The sequence below is a fragment of the Branchiostoma belcheri genome, unplaced genomic scaffold (genome assembly GCF_001625305.1).
Source record: "Branchiostoma belcheri isolate BF01 breed outbred unplaced genomic scaffold, Haploidv18h27 scaffold118, whole genome shotgun sequence".
Lineage (NCBI taxonomy): Eukaryota > Metazoa > Chordata > Leptocardii > Amphioxiformes > Branchiostomatidae > Branchiostoma > Branchiostoma belcheri.
In genome coordinates this window covers 683215-704568 of record NW_017802580.1, presented here as the reverse complement: position 1 = coordinate 704568, position 21354 = coordinate 683215, and the positions used below count along the sequence as shown (strand labels likewise).

General features: G+C 40.8%; 1 protein-coding gene across 3 annotated transcripts in view; it reads right to left on the bottom strand.

Annotated features, from left to right (window-relative positions):
• Positions 1-19914, bottom strand: part of LOC109462535 — a 25699-nt gene extending 5785 nt beyond the window's left edge. For 2 of the 3 annotated variants that reach the window (XM_019759089.1, XM_019759087.1), the window contains exons 1-14: positions 19776-19914; positions 17976-18106; positions 10977-11054; positions 10306-10512; positions 9656-9784; positions 8175-8300; positions 7070-7283; positions 6261-6415; positions 5426-5647; positions 4532-4744; positions 1879-1994; positions 1621-1665; positions 882-991; positions 265-446 (exon numbers count right to left, since the gene is read on the bottom strand). In XM_019759089.1, the coding sequence (XP_019614648.1) occupies positions 265-446; positions 882-991; positions 1621-1665; positions 1879-1994; positions 4532-4744; positions 5426-5647; positions 6261-6415; positions 7070-7283; positions 8175-8300; positions 9656-9784; positions 10306-10512; positions 10977-11046 (1789 nt within the window). In that variant the 5' untranslated portion in view covers positions 11047-11054; positions 17976-18106; positions 19776-19914. Of the gene's footprint in view, positions 1-264; positions 447-881; positions 992-1620; positions 1666-1878; positions 1995-4531; positions 4745-5425; positions 5648-6260; positions 6416-7069; positions 7284-8174; positions 8301-9655; positions 9785-10305; positions 10513-10976; positions 11055-15564; positions 15696-17975; positions 18107-19775 lie in introns of all 3 variants that reach the window. The other variant, XM_019759088.1, reaches the window with a different exon arrangement.
• Positions 19915-21354: the final 1440 nt, after the last annotated feature.

The window sequence follows — 21354 nt, the reverse complement described above, 5'->3', positions numbered from 1 at the left end:
AGAAAGAGAGAGACTAAAAAACCTATTGCGGTTGGGTCGTGTGGCGTTCGACTTAAAGCCAACAGGTCCCGAGTTCGAATCTTGCCATGCCACCGTTCTTGTGTTCTTGGGAAAGACACCTTACTCATTTACCTCGTGCGAGAATGAGTATGCCTTATGTCCGTACGTTTGTTTGCGTTGGTGGCGGCATAAAAATTAGTTGAAAAAACTTGAATGCATCGTCGCCATGTCTTGTAATAATAGGAATAGAAAAAAAAGATCAACCTATTGTGTATTCCTCTCCAGCACTCCAGCACACTGCACAAGTCAGGTTGTCCTGAGGGAAGAGGAAAGGGTCCAGGGTACAGGTTGTTGTAGTCAGTAGTTCTACAGGCCAGGTCACTTCACCGGTGTGATCCATTTTCACCTCTGTCTTAGGGAATTCACCTTTGTAGTCTGTGTCTGCACTAAAAGAAAATAAATATGACTTATAGCTTTCAAAGAAAAATACGTTTATAACTGGATTTTTACGATAGTAACACTTTCTTGTATTTGATATTGCATGCAAATATTTTCAAAAGGATGGACGAAGTAGGGTACGAAATATTCAAATTTGTACGTAGTTAGGGAAAGAAAATCATACAAGAAAGGACAGAATGGATATAAAGCTTTATAATGTGCCATGCATGAACTAGCAGTGACAGACCACATCAGATAAAGTAACAGTATGATACCCTGGGACAGGGCCCTTTTAAACGTCAGATATACCACAATTAACGTTAAATAAAAAAAAAATTCTCATACAAAATCATGTGTTACTGTCACACTACCGAAACGGTTGCTACTCAGAGATTAAGGACAATTTTGGGTTTTACATTATGGAAGAATTATAAAATACTTACTTTCTTTTCAGTGTCAATGTCGGTTTCCAGATTTGATCGTCAAGAACAAAGATACGATTTAGATGTCCATATTCTTTGGGTTCCCATTGTAGCCGATTGTCTATCCATGCCTATAGCGTACACACGCAACAGGTCACATATTTTGTTTACTTAGCGAAGTATCATAAGGAGGACGTAATATCAAAACCAGATTAGCTGTCACTGTTTGACTGTTACTAATTCGAATATATTTTCTATTGCAAAATGGAAATTCGCGTTTCTCGCATTTCTTTATTATTATGATAAGAAAATGTCGCCGCAGATGGTTAAAGCCCTGTCACACATTTACAAACTTCTCACAAATTCGTTCCCGATCATCACCTGCGCAGGTCGGCTGGTGTTTGGGAGCCCAGAGGCCACGCCTACCTTTTGTACAGAAACCAAAATGAATTTGAGTTAATTTGGAGCTAAATTCGATCTCTTAACACACCCCAAACACTGCTGACTTACACAGTGAGGATGTTTGGCAGATGTTTTGCTGACTTACGGTCGAAAACAGGCGAACTATGATGGAACCTCCCGAAGCCTGTTTTAAACACAGATGTTTTAAACATGTTTTAAACAGCCTAACCGTAGCCAAATTTGCCGAACGCCAGCCGACCCTCCCCTTACCATGGTTGGCGGGCGTTCGACTACCATTCAGGAGGCTAAAAAACCGTGAATGTGTGACAGGGGCTTAGAGAGGAGAATATACACTTACGTATTCCGCTTTGAAGGCTGTAACAATCTGTTCGTCCTGTTCATTCTAAAAAAGAAATAAAATTTAAAAAGTCATTACGATTTTTCGTTTAAAGAGACACATTGACAAACATTATCAGTTAATCTATATTATTAGAACATATGATATGTTAAGATTTTTATCAAACAATCGTTGTAAATATTTATGATGTTTCGCATGCTATGTTTGTTAGATTTCTGTATGTATGGCGTGCAAAAAAAAAGAAACTCCATCCCTTACCAAGTTGATGACGTTGACAACGTATGCCTTTATTTCCAGACTTCTTGTTGGAGACGCCGCCTTGTTGTACACGTTCTCGTTTAATTTGTCTTTTTGTAGCTTGAATTTCTGGTCGACTGTAACACAAATAATGGTCAAAAGTTTTAAATTAGACAGACTTTTTATGGCATTGATGCAATAATGGTTGTATACCTGGCCTCCCGTACTCAGCCACGAAAATAGTGCGTATGGGAGCCCCCGTATGCAAATAGGATGGCTCCCAGTACAGAACTTTCATGTTATGAGGATTATCTTTTTGTGTGTGTGTGTGTGTGTGTGTGTGTGTGTGTGTGTGTGTGTGTGTGTGTGTGTGTGTGTGTGTGTGTGTGTGCGCGCGTGTGTGTGTTACTGTGTTCTCTTTGAGAACATGTAGAAAGAAGGGGGGTTATTATTACCCCACAACTTCAGAGACACAAACATCGTCCACTTATACAAGCAGAAAAGTGACCGCCGACAGTGCGACAACCATAGAGGAATTTCCCTTCTGTCAATTGCTGGCAAGATACTGGCTCGTATCCTACTCAACCGCTTGTTGCGATATCTAGAGCAAAGCCTACTCCCAGAGAACCACTGTGGCTTTCTGGCCGGTCGTGGAACAGTCGATATGATCTTCGCTGCAGGCCAACTCCACGAAAAATGCCAAGAGCAACACCATGACCTTTACTCGACATTTGTCGATTTAACAAAGGCTTTCGACTCCGTCAGCAGGAAAGGACTCTGGTAGATTAAGGAGAAATTCGGCTGTCCAGAGGTCATCACCATAGTGAGACAGTTTCATGACGGGATGCTGGAGTGCTTGACAACGGGGAGATGTCTGACCCCTTTACAGTAATAACAGGAGTCAAACAAGGCTGCGTGCTTGCTCCCACGCTCCTTAGCATGATGTTTTTGGCAATGCTAACAGATGCGTTTAACGACGATGTCGAGAAGATGGCAACCCGTAAGGCCACCTACTACCAACACCAGTAACGTAACACACCCACCCACTGGTCCTAAACCTGTGGGCGAGTTTTCCTGGCCCGGATTGGTCTCATCAGCCATCTCCGGAAGCACCAGAAGTTCACCAAGGCATTGGTCATCCTCGACCACGAGGGACGAACAAGAAGAAGAGTATGTGTGTGTGTGGGGGGGGTGCGTGCACGAAAAAAGACACCCCGTAACATTACATGTTATCTCTAACTCATCATTATTAATGAAAAAAAAAACCACCGCATTAAACTCCTGCAATGTATGTGGCGGTAAAAGCAGACGGAAAGGTACTACGTGTAACAGGCTCTAGTTTAATATGGGACTTCCAGTTTAATTTGGGACTAATTCCCATATCTCAGCAGCCGTACATCTAGATGGGCTAATATTGTAAACTATAGGTAAAATGTACTTCTTACTATGATGTAAGAAGTATGTAGCAGCCATCGAGGACCCTTTGGGGTTTAACCCAATTCAACAGAATTCTGCAGCACAGAATTCTGGGAACTGCAGCCAGAATTCTGCAGAATTCTACTGAAATGGGTTAATCCCGAAGGGGGCCTCCATGGCTGCTACGTCTACATGTTTCTTACATAAGTTTTACTTAATATGGTTTACAATATCAGCCCATCTAGATGTACGGTTGCTGAGGTATCACGGCGGTCTGTCACTACGGCATTCTTTCCCATTGCTAGGCGCGTTCTAAAAGGTATCGGGTTACAAGACGCTATTTTGGCCTATTTTGGACTACCAGTAAAACACTTGAAAATAAACAAAAAGGATTTAATGGTAAATTTCGTCAAATTAAAATGAAATTATTGCCTTAACATCCTTTTAATATTAGCTGTTTATGTTAAATCATTGATTTATCAAAATTTCGCTCCGAAAGACGATTTTTCTCGGGTTTCCGACCACAAGTCATGTCATGTTCTTAGGCAAACATCGTTTTAACCTGGCTACGTTTATCACCCAAGATCCCCGACTTTTATATTTTTCGACGACTAGGAATAAGATCAAAAATCGTGTTTTAGGGATTTTTTAATTTCTGATTTGAAGTCTAGTTTTTGTCGACATATTTGTGAAAAAATGATTTTTTTTTATTTTTCGCACTAAATTACCCATAATTCAAGATTGAGGCCATTTTTCAAAAATCCCTAAAACACGATTTTCGGGACAACCGTAACGGTCATTTTGAGCCGTGAATGGGGTATGTTTGACTCTCCATGCTTGCAGGTTAAAACGAGTTTTGCAGACATGTCATGTCGACCAAAAGTCTGCATTGTGTTATTCATACTGGTGTAAAGAATCATTACAGTATTCAAGGCTACCCAAGGATACGACAGTAGCTTCGCTACATGTTACATGTCCACAAAAAATAATAGCGGACATGTACTGTCCAGGAAACTGTTTGTATCTATAGAAAAGTGTTGTTTTTTATCTGTTGCAAAGCACGGAGGCAGAAAGGCTTGTTTTGCCGCTTTATTGTAAATGACCGCAGGTGACCCCGAAATAGAACGCGGGTTCGATTCGAATTGCCCAGATCGAACACGATCGAACACAGTTCGGGTTCTATGGCATGTGGGAACTTTGCAGCCCAGATTTTACCACCGTGTATGGAAGTAGTCCCAAGAAAATTATTTATCCTTACCTTCACAATCTGGTTTTGGTGTTTCCCAGTCGGCATCTCCTGTTGTTTCATTCATCACAACGCACTGAATATTGTTCGGCCTTGCCGGGGTGTATTCCTTGAACTTGTATCCAGCATCACAGCTGTACGTGATTCGATCTCCAGGGAAGTAGAACTTTAGAACAGGAGTCCTCTTTCCAAACTTTGGTTTCCCCGGATCCTCACAACCCTTAGCTGGAGAAATGAGACATGTAAAACATATCACTTTAAAGTTATCTCTAGAAAACTGCAATTCTTGATTAAGCATGTATTTCCCCATTTCCCGTCTTGCTGTACGTAATCAATCGTTTATAGATCACGCCTCCGAACCTCAAAGTCGCGAGTTCGAAACCCAGTCCTTGTCGATATGGCCACAACTGGAAGAAGTCGCAGTCCAGGGCGTTAAGTCATGATCCACGGTTTTTGAGACCGTCAAACGTCGAGGTATATCTTAGCAGGATTTGACGCACACGTCTGCATTCTCCACAATGCGTAGTTAAAGCATAACTCAATGTTCATTGAGTTCTTAGAGCTAAACTGTTTTGAAACAGTTAATTTTGAGGGCTCGTGTTTTCTCCATTATTTTGTTCATGTCACATATTTCTTTGATTATCATTAACAAAAAAACCGTGTACAGTTTTTTCATGTTTAATGTAATTATACTTGATGTTGATGTACAATATTTGATGTTAATGTTGTTCATTACTGCAATTTTGATTTGTATTTAATAATGTAATCTGCTTGTATATTCTGTATGTTGTGTTTGGGAGGACAACTTGTAAAGGTGTTAATGCACCTGTTTTGTCCTCCCTTCCACTTGTATATCTTGTGGTAAATTCAAATAAACAAATAAACAGAATTAACTTCACGACTTACCGTTGCAAGGAATGATGTCACAGTACTCGAATCCACCTGGAGTGATGCACCATGGCCTGGTCCCACCGTCAGGGTTGCGACATTTGTTATCCACGAGGTTTGCCCATGGATACTGCTCTATGTAGATTGGATCACTGTCCCATCGTTCACAGTCAACCCCCGCTACAGGCCCTCTCGCCTCGTCTCCTCTGTAGTTTGCACCATTTCCATCGAAACACTCCTCTGCAACGGTAAGAATGGAAAAAAAACTAAGGTTCTGAAATAAAACTTGGACCTTATCAAGAGGCTCATTCATCTGTAGTTTGCAAAAAATAACATCATTGTATATCTAATGGATTGATACATTTAACCCTGAAAACATTATTTTCAACCTAACACTCCCTCTGTTCTTGGACTCTTGCAATGTCTTTCTTTTATTATTGTTATCATTATTATTATCACCTTTATTGTTATTGCCCTTTATAAATGTTATTTTTTTATTACTTAAAAAGCGGGCTCCAAATATTTGTCCCATATCCCCTGTTCAGTCACATTCTGTGGCAAAGCTGAAATGAAGAAACAGAAAGACTTATGTATTATTTATCGAATGATCTATTATTTATCGTTGGCTTTTCGTTCTATTTACTTCAACTTTCATTATATAATTTGTTAATTCTTTGTCATCATCCTTGTATCAAGGGTTGTTATGACTTTTTTGTTATTGTTTTTTTTATTATTATTTATGTAATCCTTATCAGTTTATTTTGGTGGTGGTTTTTAAAAGGAGTATGTTCCTGTTACCCCTATCCATTTACACATTTGTTGTAATAAAGTTGTAATAAATAAATAAACTTACCACCCTCCGGAGTTTGTGAAGCCATGATGTTGTTACAGTTGGTGTGGGGGAAAATCTCACAGCTTGGAAAAGCTGTCCAGGCGCTCTCGTTCTCACAAGAGTACTTCACTTCTTCACACCAAGAGCGACATGGAAGCTGTTGGCGGAGATTTGGGCTGAAACAGAAAGGAAATTGTAAAAAATAAATGACACATGTGATTGCATGGTAATTTGTACCATATTGTTGTATCTTGATATTTTATTTTTACGTCTCAATCTATCATAATATAATAATTAATTATAATATAATACAATATAATAAACAAATAGCATATTAGGAAATTCGTGATATGAATTTTTGATTAAAGAAATAAATGTATGGATGAATAAAGAAAAACAAATTGTTACTCAACTATGGTACAGGTTAAATGCATGTTAAAAGAAACAAGACTAGTCAATCATATGTTTGAATTGAGTTTTTTTATAAAAGTATATAAGCATTTAGGTGTGTTTTAGTAAACAAAACGCAAACATGAAAACAACAGCAAAATTAGAACTTGGTTTAGGACACACATGAAAACCCTTGTCCTGTGTAGCACAACAATTGTTGTTTTGCACATACAGTACCATCTATTTTTTACTCTGCATAGGTACGATTTTGGGGTATTTCTCGTGCAATGTATTACACCGCAGCGAAACGCAACGAATGCGGAAGTAACTATGCCACCACAGGGCGAAAAAGTCGTGGGTCTATGGCCTAATTAAGACAAGAAATTATTGAAAAAGTTATGTAAAAATTGCCAGCAGGACAAGGGTTAAAAATGATGTACCTGGACTCGCAGCGCGGTACAATAGTAGCACAGACGAGGTCTCTAACACGGGGGTGACAGTCTGATTCTGTAAGGGTCATTAGGTCACTGAACCCTGCTGAGTTCTCAACTTGGGTGACCGTGGTGTGGTCGAAGTTGAGTGGGTTGGGAAGGGTCATCCTTTGGTAGTGAAGGCCCCTGCACTTCGTCAACGACGATGGAATAAGTTGACAAGCTGCAAAGGAAAATCTTTTTCACTAAAGCCATAAAAATATAAAGCCATTGCTAAAAAAAATTGATTCTGGATGGGAAAATCCGATCACATTTACTGTCATTTTTAGCGCGATCATGTCCGTCATTATACTTTAAACTTCAAGAGTTGGATAAAGGAAAAAAAAGTGTCGTTATTTTAGGCGCAACCAATAAGTAGCTAGAGCCAGTTGACGATACAAAACAGGGAACAGTTTTTCATTGTTTTTTTTTTGCCTAACAGACATCATCGTGGTTTGAGGCTTTATTAATAATAATAACCTTTATAGTACATTCATGCCCTATCGGGCTAAGTACAGGTGAACAGATGAAATGGGTAATATACATGATTGTATTGCAAACAGCTCTAGAACTACTCTAATACAGAGGTTCGGCTTCTTCTCGTTTCTTTGTGATGTTAAAAATATAATTTGATATGGGTTTGTATAATACAGGATGATCAAAGCGCATAAGAAAGATAATTTTTTCAATATTAGGCAAGTATTGGAAGTATGGAAACGTACTAGTAATACATCTAAAGATCGTGTCTTTCATTACTATATAAACTACAATCAATAAAAAAAGGGGCTTCATCTTCTACTTTGTTTGAGCTACAAAATTGGCAGATTCTTTGCTCCAGAGGTGTGCGGTTGTGCCTTCCTGTTTCGATGCTGAGTTTATGACAGCTGGTTCGTAGTTTGGTGATGGTGGTTCTTTGACTTCCGTTTGGGATTTTAAGATAATGTTCTTCATTATAAGTAGATTTAAATAGTCTGTACGAGCGCAGTTCGTTCTTTGCGTTCAACTTCATGTATATGTCAAAGGGGAGATTGGAACCCAGGGCGATTGTATAAGTGGGGATCGCCATCGTACTTACTACAGTTTGTTGCATCCTCATCACTCCCGTCTCTACAGTCGTTGTTTCCGTCACACCGTTTCCAGGCGTCTATACAGGTCACACCGTCAGCACACCGGTACTGGCCGACATCACAATTAGCAAGAACTAGAAAAAGAAGACGAAAGAGAAGTATATTGTAGATGTTAGCTCCTCGTGGTCATTGTGGCAATTTACAAATACAAAAATGAACACATACCTTGTTGAACATTTAGCATTACAAAACGTTGATTATTTAGGACGCCAGCATTATGGTAAAGTAAAAAGTGGGCCAAAAAGCGACAGTAAGGCACTTGGGTACGTTTGTAAAACTTAAGACATGTTTTATCATTATGGACTTGATTCAAAGGGTAGACCACACTTAAGAAAGCTGAATAAATGAATGAATGAATGAATGAACGAATGAATGAATGAATGAATGAACTAGAGAAGTAACATTTGCAAAGCAAATGCATAATGTTTACCTTCGGACATGGTCTGCCCTGTTAATTTTTACTCAAACACATTCACATACATGTACTACTAGTATATGGTGACAGGAGCAGAGCAGATCATGAAGTTTGCAACATTATGTAACCCAACACCAGTTACTATGGTGACAGACGTCAACAAATCATGTCACTGGCCTGGTCAGAGGTTAGTGTTTGGAACAGAAGAAGAAATGGAGAAAGAATGAAGAAGAATGAATGAATGAATGAATGAATGAATGAAAATGAATGAATGAATGGATTTTTATTCTGTGTTTTGCAACTTTTGTCGCCCAGCCCATATGGGCTTATAAGACACCAGAACATAAACATGACCATGTGAAACATACTAGGTACAGAAATCATATAAACATAAGTTCAAGACTGAGTCAAAAAGTCAGACTGGAAACATCAAATGAAAGTTAAGAACTTAATACAAAGTTGTAAATAACAGAATCGGTATAGGAGGTTAAAAGGAATTATAGTAAATACATGACGTCTAGGCCAGATTTTACTGCAACATCTGTCATGTAATAGTATGTTAACCTGACATGTAAATATAGTACACAATGTAATTATAGTAAACGCACGACGACTAGGCCGGATATCATAGCTTGTTAACGTTTGGCCACAATGTCTGTTATGTAATAGTATGTTAACCTGACATGTAAATATAGTACACAATTTAATTGTAGTAAACGCATGACGACTAGGCCGAATCTCATAGACATAGCTTGTTAACGTTAGACCGCAACATCTGTTATGTAATAGTATGTTTATCTGAAGTGTAACTGGCACTGGAGTGTAACTGACACTTGTTTATGTTATTGTTGTGAGGGCTAGCCCTTTATAATAGCCTCCGGCTAGTTGGGCAGTCCTGGCTGCATACATATGTGTTATCAGCCTAAAAAATCAAATCAAATCAAGGGTAAAAAGTGTACAAAGTCAACTCAAATTGTCAAATTGTACATAAATGCTGTACGTTCAATCACTTACTTTTATTTTCCGCTGCATAGCTGGCCTGAAATCCCTTCCGGTTTACTTCGCTATCGGTGACAAGTCGAACAGTCATGAAGCTCCCGGTAGAAGTTACAGGACCGGGAATTCTTGCACCGGTCAGCTCAGCTGTAGTGTGCAAAAATGTTCAATTATGAGAGTTGTATCTACTTTATAGGTTTTGCAGATACCAGAATGTCGGAGTTTGATTTGAAGCATGTTTTTTCAACTATGTTTTAAATTATAATAGATACTACCTTACAATTACATTGAACTTAGATTGCCCACTTCACTATACCTACCAAGGACAGAAGAATTGCTGTGTGATCAACACAGAATTAACTAATAGCTCTGGATGTCTGCTTTTTTGGCTTTAGCGCGCTGAAAAGCTAAAAAAGAACAAACACATTCACACACACCCACACGAGCGTGAACATATGCACAGACACATACACACATGAACACACACACACACATATATACACACACGTGTACACACCCACACACACACACGGACACACACACACGGACACACATACACACATGTACACACACACGTACACACACATACAAAAGCACCACACATACGGGCACACACAAATACACACAGATTTACAGCTTACTTTGCTGAAAAAAAGTTGGTTTCCTACCTATCAGGTAAGTCGAATCAGTTGTGTTTCCGTCATACACGTACACGTAGTCAAAGTCTTCCTCAACTTGAAAATCGGTGAAGGTAAGCTTTATAACTTTGGGGGGTGATACAGAGATCTCGTATCGACAGTCGTGGTTGTTTGGGTAGTTGTTTGGGTAGTTTTGGCTGCCGAAGGACCCACTGTCAGCAGTTAGGCTTTGGCAAACTGAAAAGAAAATCACATTTTAAACATGTTTATATATACAAAGTATATAAACCAATCCCACAGTAGAACCGCTTTAAGATTTTAAGTTAGTCGTATATTGCCTCATGGTGGAATATCTTTATGTACCTGAGACAAAAATGTACATTTTCTAACTACTCTCGTACTAAATTGCATGTCCTTTAGGTTTGACAGGATCAAATTTTGACAAGAATAGAGGTTTTGACTTTGTGGTTAAAATGAATAAAAACATTACACATATTCTTAAAGCTTAAAAAAAGATAAATGTAATTTTAATACTTTTTATTGTATTACTTTTGTAATAGTAGGTGCCTTTTAAAAATTACAATGAGCTTTGGAAGGTGAGCTAACAGTCCTTTTATTCAAAATGCAAACCAAACACGAACACAGAAAATAGCTTTGAAATTGGATTCAGGGGAAGTCAATTGGAACAAATCAACACTTACGTGTTTGGGATGATACACAGTTGGAGAGCACACAGCATGCGATCACGACAGACACCGCTAGTGTCCACATGGTGTCCGCTGGTTATGGTAATAAAAAGAATAAGTGTTTCATTTTCTTATAATTGTTTTACCTTTTTTATTGTTTTAAATGTGTGTACTTTATTTGTTTCATACTATTAGTTTGAACTGCCATTGTTTCTTCGAGGAATATATTACAAAAAAACATGTCTTTACTCAGACTGGTAAACGGTGAATGAAATCGTCCCCATCATTAAATGAACAGATGTTGTTGACCAATCAGAGGAAGAGACACACTTTACATTGACCAATCCGAAGAATAAATACATATCACCCAGCACAGGAGAATAATAAATAAATAAAGTAGGCCATATTTGGAAAGTATTTGGCATTCCAAGATTGTAATGTTTCATGTGGAATTTTTTCCAGAACAAAATGTTTAAAAAATAGATTTCTGCCGTGTATACTACGTGATTGTATGGTAACGTAGCGGGAAACGTTTCATGTTCGGGCTTGTTTTCACCGCCGCCTGCAGCCGATTTGCAAGACGTCACCACTTACTACCGAATCGCAGTTCCAAGCTCCCTGTGCCGGTGTTCCGCTATATTTCTGGGTCGCCCACGGATTTGTCGGGGGAAACCCTCCAATAAAGCACGCACCCCGACTTTGACCACGGCCCGAGACAAAGGTTTACGGCGCATTTCTTGTAATTCGGTACTACGCGACGCCATATTTTACAAAACTTCACCCAGGCCGATTTTTTTTCAATGGCCCTCCCCCCAGGCAAAAAAAATGGCCCTTTGTAAAGTAAGCCCTTGATGTCTAGCTTTAGTAAAGCAAAGCTTGGCATTTATTGCTTTAGGAAAGAATTATCGAGATCTGATGATATTGTTTAGGGAGGCTTACTTAGCATCCTGGGTAAAGCTTGCCCTTTGTCAATTAAGCTCTTAAAGTCTAACTCCAGGTGCCAGGTAGACTGGTAAAACAAAGATGGCATTTATATTGGTTTAGGCAAGGATTACCGGGATAGTAGCAGCAGTAGTAGTAGTAGTAGTAGTAGTAGTAGTAGTAGTAGCAGTAGTAGAAGTAGTAGTAGTAGTAGTAGTAGTAGTAGTAGTAGAAGTAGTAGATCCCATAACTCTGACGGTCGTAGGGGCATCATGACAGCAAGCAACCTGTCTCGATTTTGTCAAGTAAGCCCTTGATGTCTAACTCCAGGTGTCAGGTAGCTTTAGCTTGGTTGGCATTTGTTGCTTTAGGCAAGGATTATCGAGATCTAGCGATATTGTTTACGCAAATAAAAGAGGCTTCCTTGGCATTTTGGTTAAAGCTCGCTCTTTGTCAAGTGAGACCTGGGTGTCAGGTGCCAGGTAGCCTTGGCAAAAGCAAAGTTTTCCATTTATTGCTTTAGGCAAGGATTGTTGGGATATATCGTGTTTTTTTTTAATATCACCAGACGTATAAAGCAGTATAAGCCAAAGAAATAACTCCAAACCCAAACCTCTGCTTGGAGAGTAGCATTTTCGGTTAATCTTTTCTTTTGTCAAGTAAGCCCTTGATGTCTACATCCAGGTGTCAGGTAGCTTTGGTAGAACCAAAGTTCGCATTTATTGCTTTAGGCATGGATTCTAGGATAGATGTCACCAGACCTACATGTAAAAAGCAGGCTTATTTAGCATTTGCGGTTAATCTTTTCTTTTGTCAAGTAAGCCCTTGATGTCTAAATCCAGGTGTCAGGTAGCTTTGGCAAAACAAAGTTCGCATTTATTGCTTTTTAGGTAAGGATTTTTGGGATATATCGCTTTTTTTTTTAAAAATATCACCAGACCTACATGTATAAAGCATGCTTATTTAGCATTTGCGGTAAATCTTTTCTTTTGTCAATTAAGCCCTTGATGTCTAAATCCAGATGTCAGGTAGCTTTGGCAAAACAAAGTTAGCATTTATTGTTTTTTAGGCAAGGGTTTTTGGGATTTATCGCTTTTTTTTAAATATCACCAGACCTACATGTATAAAGCAGGCTTACTTAGCATTTGCAGTAAATCTTTTCTTTTGTCAATTAAGCCCTTGGTGTCTAAATCCAGATGTCAGGTAGCTTTGGCAAAAACAAAGTTCGCATTTATTGCAAAGATTTTTGGGATAGATCGCTTTTTTTTAAGAAAAAAAATCACCATACCTACATGTACAAATCAGGCTTATTTAACATTATTGGTAAATATTTTTCCTTTGTTATTCCCAATGTTTCTCTCATTTTAGTGAAAATCAAAACAGGTCACCTTGGAACATAGATTTTTAAAATTTCGGGTATACTAACAGCGCAATTTCAAATCTGTCTAAACTTTTTTTATAATCAACTATCGTATATTCAGGGACGATATAGGTCACTGGGTTTTCGTTGAAATTGCTGTTACATCGTTTATGAAAAAAAATCTGGTCTTTGCAAGGTCTACGTACAGAAAAAGCACTTGGCAGGCTGCCGTTGTTGGTTACACGGTGGTCATTTTCTGGCCCCAATTCACCAGTTTCACACTTCCCATAATGCCCTGTAACGGCCACGGATATGTAGGGATATGACGTAAGACCATCCCCCCTCCCCCTTCCTCGATGTAATATTTCCAACAAATTCTATTGACAAACTGGTCAACTATTGTTTTGAATTATTTATCTAGTATAAAGCACATGCCATAATTTCATTTTCGTTGGAATTAGAGATAATGACGTACCTTGTATCGTTCCACCTTCTACCGAAGACTCTCCTACTCGCACGGTCGCATGCATTACCGAGTAGGAGAGTCTTCGGTAGAAGGTGGAACGATAGAAGGTACGTCATTTTCTCTATTAAATAAATTCTAACAAAAATGCAATTATAGCATGTGCTTTATACTAGATAAATAATTCAAAACAATAGTTGACCAGTTTGTCGATAGAATTTGTTGGAAATATTACATCGAGAAAGGGGGAAGGGGGGATGGTCTTACGTCATATCCCTGCATATCCGTGACCGTTACAAGGCATTATGGGAAGTGTGAAATTGGTGGTTGTCCCCACCTGCTTTAGAACCCGAATCGTGTTCGATCTTACGCAACTCAAACCGAACGACGTTCGATCTGGGGTCACCCGCGGTCATTTAAATGTAAACAAGGGTATTCAGGACCTACTTATACGAGTACCTCCTTACAGAAAAAAAAATCACACTGTCAAAAATGCCAATCGTTTCCTGGACAGTACATGTAACTGTTACATGTACGCTTATTAATTTATTGTGGACATGAAACATATAGAGAATCTAGTGTTGTATTCGTGGTGACCTTGAATATTGTAATGATTCTTCACGCTATTATGTATATCACACTCCCCACTTTCGGGCAAGATGACATGTCTGCAAAACTCGTTTAAACCTGGAGGCATGGGGAGTCCAAGATACGTCATTGACGGCTTAAAATGACTGTAATAGTTTTCCCGACAATCGAGTTATAGGGATTTTTTTTTAAATGCGCTCGATGTTGAATAATAGGTAATTTAGTGCGAAAAAGCAAAAAAAAAATATGTTCTTTACATAAATGTTTTTAAAATCCACTGATCTAAATGTGACCAACCTCTGAAAACTAGCTATGGAATGCATGAAAAATCATTAGATGTAAGGGCACCGCCCACTATACAATGATGCGATCCAAATAAACAAGTGCCTCTTGACTAGAGTATCGACATTTCATATCCGGTCAAGTTTTTTTCCTCGCCTAGCTTAAGCCCGGTCACTACCCGCCGTACGTGCTTCTGTGTGCTGTCTACGTGCAAAAACGTGGGCAAACGTGGGGGATCCGTGCGTGGTAAGTACCACCCCCGTACGGAATCCTGCGGATTTGGGAGCACGCAGACACGCCGTAGAACATCCGGTCTGCGGATTCACCACCCGTACGTCGACGCGCGTGCCCTGTACAGCCTATGAGCGTAAAGCACGTTTTCACAAAATCGTAGCAGACGTGGCCTCCCAAAAAAACGTACGGACAAAAAGCACGTACGGCGGGTTGTGACCGAGGCTTTACAAAATATTAATGTTACAGTCCACTGTAGTAGCCTGGGTCCCATCCTGGTTAGTTTACGTCCGCTCGTAACTACGTAAACTAACCAGGATGGAACCCATGTCACCACTGTAGGTCTATTGTGTGAGTATCACACGTTAAGCTCGTTTACTCGGTAACCATAATACATGCTTGGTGCTTCCGAGTAAACGTGCAGGATGTTAGGATAGGCTGAGTTGAAAAAATACAATGTAAATAGCATTACACCGTGCAGAACGTGCGACAATTATCGCCTAGAATGTATTAAAACATGTTTGGTCTTAGTGTAAATCCCACGTTTACTGTAGTGCAGTTTATTACATATTGTCACCTTAACATGGTTTTATCAACAAGTAGCTATAGGTTACATATTTTTTGTACTACAGATTTTTAAAACCCTGCCAAAGGATTCAAACAATCCCGTTCAAACAATCAAAACCTACGTATAATGCGTTTGGAAGTGTAACACAGCATAGAAAACAATATTAATGATATAATAAAATGACATATACCTTGTGTTGATTTGGTAAGGGACTGTCAGTCCCCTCCCGGGTCTTCCTTTTGCTGAGCCCCAACTCCAAGTGACAAAACCTGCGTATCACCGCACACTGTGACGGTCTTATAGTCAGCTCAGGCGGCTTAACTAGTTCAAAACAAAAATAGATTCATTCAAGCGAATCTCCAGCCTTGCATCTAAAACACATGAAGGGAAACACAATCCCATGGATTATAGGCTGTAGTTATGCGATAGCTTTGAAAAACATGGATAGCACAGAGACTTGGTTCCTAGAAAACGTGGTAGGGGTATTAGGACACACCATAATCACACACTCACGAATCTGAACTCCATAACGCTAACCGAATGCCCGCCAACCATGGTAAGAATTGAGTCGGCTGTCGTTCGGCTGGGTAGGCTTGCCTTTGGTGAAATTGGCTACGGTTCGGCTGCGTCAGCCGAATGTTTAAACGTTTAAAATATTCTTGGGTATTCGGGAGGGTCGGCCTTGTTGGTTGGTGGTCGGCTGGTGTTCGGGAGTAGGTCAACAGTGTTCTGCGCGTGTTCGTGGGTCAAATTTAGACCAACCATAACAAGAAGTGAGTCGGCTGTCGCTCGGCTGGGTAGGCTGGCGTTGGGCGAATTCAGCCCACGTTTTTGCACGTAGACAGCACGCAGAAGCACGTACGGCGAGTTGTGACCGTAGCTTTACTCAGCTCAAACCGAACGACGTTCGATCTGGGGTCACCCGCGGTCATTCAAATGTAAACAAGGGTATTCAGGACCTTCTTATACGAGTACCTCCTTACAGAAAAAAATCACAATATCACAAATGCAAATCGTTTCCTGGACAGTACATGTAACTGTTACATGTACGCTTAGCAATTTGTTGTGGACATGAAACATATAGATAATCTAGTGTTGTATTCGTTGAATATTGTAATGATTCTTCACGCTATTATGTATATCACACTCCCCACTTTCGGGCAAGATGACTTGTCTGCAAAACTCGTTTAAACCTGGAGGCATGGAGAGTCCAACATACCTCATTGACGGCTTAAAATGACTGTAATAGTTTTCCCGACAATCGAGTTTTAGGTATTTTTTTTAAAAATGCGCTCGGTTTTGAATAATAGGTAATTTAGTGCAAAAAAGCAAAAAAAAATATGTTCTTTACATGAATGTTTTTAAAATCCACTGATCTAAATGTGACCAACCTCTGAAAACTAGCGATGGAACGCATGAAAAATCGTTAGATGTAATAAGGGCACCGCCCACTATACAATGATACAATTCAAATAAACAAGTGCCTCTTGACTAGAGTATCGACATTTCATATCCAGTCAACTTTTTTTCCTCGCCTAGCTTACAAAATATTAATGTTACAGTCCACTGTAGTAGCCTGGGCTCCATCCTGGTTAGTTTACGTCCGCTCGTAACTACGTAAACTAAAGCGACGGTCACAACCCGCCGTACGTGCTTCTGCGTGCTGTCTACGTGCAAAAACGTGGGCAAACGTAGGGCATCCGTGCGTGGTAAGTACCACCTCCGTACGGAATCCTACGGATTTGAGAGCACGCAGACATGCCGTAGAACTTTAAGTGCATGTAAAACTTTTTCTACGTGCGGTCTGCAGATTCACCACCCGTACGTGCGAGTACGAGCCACGCGCGTGCCCCGTACGTGCCGTGCAGAAGAAGCACGTGTGAGTACGGCCTCCTTACGGTAAAGTTGCAATCGCACGGAGATCGTACGTTGTAAGCACGTACAACTCACTTACCACTTGCGCAACGTACGATGCACGCAACCGCTCACGGCCAGACGTGGCGGGCAGACCACACTCTTACACTTAATGCAACCGTGCGAGTGTCGTGCGAGTGACGTGCGTAGACGCCACTTCTTCCCCACGTTTACAGAAAAAAAACGTAGCAGACGTAGCCTCCCAAAAAACATAAGGAGAAAAAGCATGTACGGCGGGTTGTGACCGTCGCTTAACCAGGATGGTACCCATGTTACCACTGTAGGTCTATTGTGTGAGTATCACACTTTAAGCTCGTTTACTCGGTAACCATAATACATGCTTGGTGCTTCCTAGTAAACGTGCAGGATGTTAGGATAGGCTGAGTTGCAAAAATACAATGTAAATAGCATTACACGGCCGTGCAGAACGTGCGACAATTATCGCCTAGAAGGTATTAAAACATGTTTCGTCTTAGTGTAAATCCCTAAGTTTACTGTAGTGCAGTTTCGTACATATTGTCACCTTAACATGGTTTTATCAACAAGTAGGTTACATATTACAGATTTTTTAAACCCTGCCTAAGGATTGTTATTCCCGTTCAAACAATCAAAACCTACGTATAATGCGTTTGGAAGTGTAACACAGCATAGAAAACAATATTAATGATATAATAAAATGACATATACCTTGTGTTGATCTGGTAAGGGACTGTCAGTCCCCTCCCGGGTCTTACTTTTGTTGAGCCCCAACTCCAAGTGACAAAACCTGCGTATCACCGCACACTGTGACGGTCTTGTAGTCAGCTCAGGCGGCTTAACTAGTTCAAAACAAAAATAGACTCATTCAAGCGAATCTCCGGCCTTGCATTTAAAACACATGAAGGGAAACACAATCCCATGGAGTATAGGCTGCAGTTATGCGATAGCTTTGAAAAACATGGACAGCACATAGTACAGGGACTTGGTTCCTAGAAAACGTGGTAGGGGTATTATGACACACCATAATCACACACTCACGAATCTAACCTCCATAACGCTAACCAAGGAGGTTAAAAAAGGGACCGAATGCCTGCCAACCATGGTAAGAAGTGAGCCGGCTGTCGTTCGGCTGGGTAGGCTGGTGTTTGTCGAATTCGGCTACGGTTCGGCAGCGCCTAGCCTGGTATCCAGTCTGATCGTGGTCGGGGCCGTAAGAGCTCGGGGCCGTAAGAGCTCTGGCCCGCCCGCCTCACATAGGTTTCCCGGTGTGTATTTCATGAGAGATTAATAATATCGTGTTGGGGGGGAACCAAATCCCCAAGCATACTGTCTGTGATTAGTGTAACACTCCTACCGGGACGGTCTGTTGCACTGGGCGGGGGAAGCTATTAGAGTCCCCGAAGACACAACCTGCCTGAACACCCCAATACCGCCAATCACGATCTGACTGGATTGGATACCAGGCTAGGCTGCACCATGTCACAGCCAAATGTTTTAAAACGTTTTTAAACATTCTTGGGTATTCGGGAAGGTCGGCATGGCTGGTTGGTGGTCGGCTGGTGTTCGGGAGGTCAGCAGTGTTCGGCGCGTGTTCGTGGGTCAAATTCAGACCAACCATAACAAGAAGTGAGTCGGCTGTCGTTCAGCTGGGTAGGCTGGCGTTCGGTGAAATTGGCTACGGTTCGGCTGCGTCAGATGAATGTTTAAATGTTTAAAATATTCTTGGGTATTCGGGAGGGTCGGCCTGGTTGGTTGGTGTTCAACTTTTTGTGGGTAATCGCTGGTGTTCGGGCTCCCAATTCGGGAGAGGCTCAGCCTCATGTGCAGGCTCTGTTCGGGTGGGAAGTTTGATACGGTGTCTTTTAGAGTTTTTAACGACGTTAACGTTCTTAATTAATAGCCGGCCATACTACAACCAGCCGCCAGAGAAGGTTGCATTCCGCCTACAAAACGCTGTATCAAAATTTCCACCCGCCCGGACCCTGCACAAGAGGCTAACAGAGGGTCTTGAATGTGTGACAGGGGCATAACTGGATACATGGCAAACAGCGTGTAAACTACGACTGAGAGGTACACACGAAAAGTGTGGTTTAAACGATCAAAACCTACGTCTGATGCGGTAAGGAGTGGTCAAGTGTAACACAGAATAAGTAAAAAGAAGGCTCTCAGTGAAAAAATTTTCGGGGTAGCCGTTACAAATTCGGATGGCACCCAGGCTAGCCAATGTGCAGATGTTTTCACATTGGCGCACCAAATCCGTAGTGAGTTTTTGGCACACAGTTATATCTAGACAGAATAGCCCAGAGGCTCGGTGGGCGTCACTAGCTCAACTGTACAGGTGGGGAAGTCGTGTAAAGTACCTTTCCCAAGGGCACAACGTCGGGCCACGGTGAGTATCGAACCCGGGACCTCTCGGTTCCGAGTCTAACGCTCTAACCTATGCGCCACCGACGCCACCAACACAGAATAGAGAACAATAATAAATGAAAAAAGTATCATGGCATATACCTTGTGTTGTTTCGGCAAATCACTGTCAAACCCCGCTGTCTTCTGTCTCTTGTTAAGCCCGAACCTGAAGTGACGACACCTGCGTGACAGCAAACACTGTCATGATCCTGTAGTCAGGCGGCTGGAACTAGTTTGGAACATAAAGGGACTCATTCAGGCGAATCTCCGCCTTTACCTTTGACCGTGTTAAGGGCTGAACCCGATTCAATGCACTGTATATACAGTATATACGGATAGGGTTTGTAATTTTACTAGAAGAAAATACATTTAGCAAACGTCGCTTAAAAGGCATACATTGGAAAGACCTTAATCCATTTTGAAAAGATTTAAATGGTTTAAGAGAGCAGCTGTGCTACAAGTGTTTTTTTTTCTTTCTCCATTTAAAGATGTTGGTATGCCCCAAGTCATGTACAAACACCCTTGTCTCACTTGACTTACTAACGTAATTTACTGTAAGGCCACACCAAGTAAATTTTATGGATGACGTCCGCGCGCGCATTGATTTTGGCTTGTTCCTTGAAAAAAAAAAGAAATTCCGCTTCCTGTAGCTATGACGAAAGAGTCACGACAGTGACGCAAATCGTTAAATTGACGTGAAACCCGTAACGCAAAATGGGTAAAGAGCACATGCTTTGTTTCTGCATGCCTGAGAAAATGTGATGAAAGAAACAGAACAGGACGACAACTGCTGTTCCACCTGATTTATTGCTGTTTTGATGATGAATAAAAGACTTCTTGCTTGTTACACTGTGTCACCTCATTCAATTTGTGTCCTAACATTTGTCGTCTCTTAGTATATTTCTAAACTATGCATCTTGTTTTTCAGGGCCCTTCTTGTTTTTTTTTCGCCCTCTCGCATTAGATTTGGAGTCTGCGGAAGATGTCATCCATAATTTTTTTCTTACTGTGGCCTTACTGTAATTACAGCCTTCCGGGGTCCTGTCTAGAGACTTATAGACAACAACTGTGTGGCTAAAATTGCATTAACTGGCACTTTAGAACAATTAGTGTACTATAGTCAAAGTACAGTTTGGTAAAGTGACCTATTGCAAAATACTGCGCCTCCAGGTATATGGCGTAACGTCGGGCACGCAGCTGTCGGTGGTACAAGTTGTTTGGTTGTTCCTTTCCGCAAGGGGGAGTAATTAAACAACAACACCTAAAACATTCTATATGACAAATATCTGTATAGGACTTTTTTTTTTTTGGGGGGGGGGCACGCAGCCAATGTAGTAGTCGTCTGTCTATATGTCAGAAACTAATGGTAGATATGACTAGATAGGTAGATATGTTTTCGGTTTGGGTCAAGTGGAGCAGCTGTGGTGTGTGTACGCATGTCGGCCAACGTCATAACTCGAGTATTTGGATGGATTTTTTTTGCATGTAGACAGCTGTTGTGGGAATGTAGTCGATTGTATGCGTACAACATATATAAACAGGAATTCTGTGAAAGATCCAACTCAAAACCGATTCGAAACCACCTCTAGAAGTGGCTTGGGATCAAGGCGCTTCCAATGTGATTTCGGAGCGTTCACATGGAGCCACTTGAAACCGGCTTCGGGGTAGACCACATGTAAAC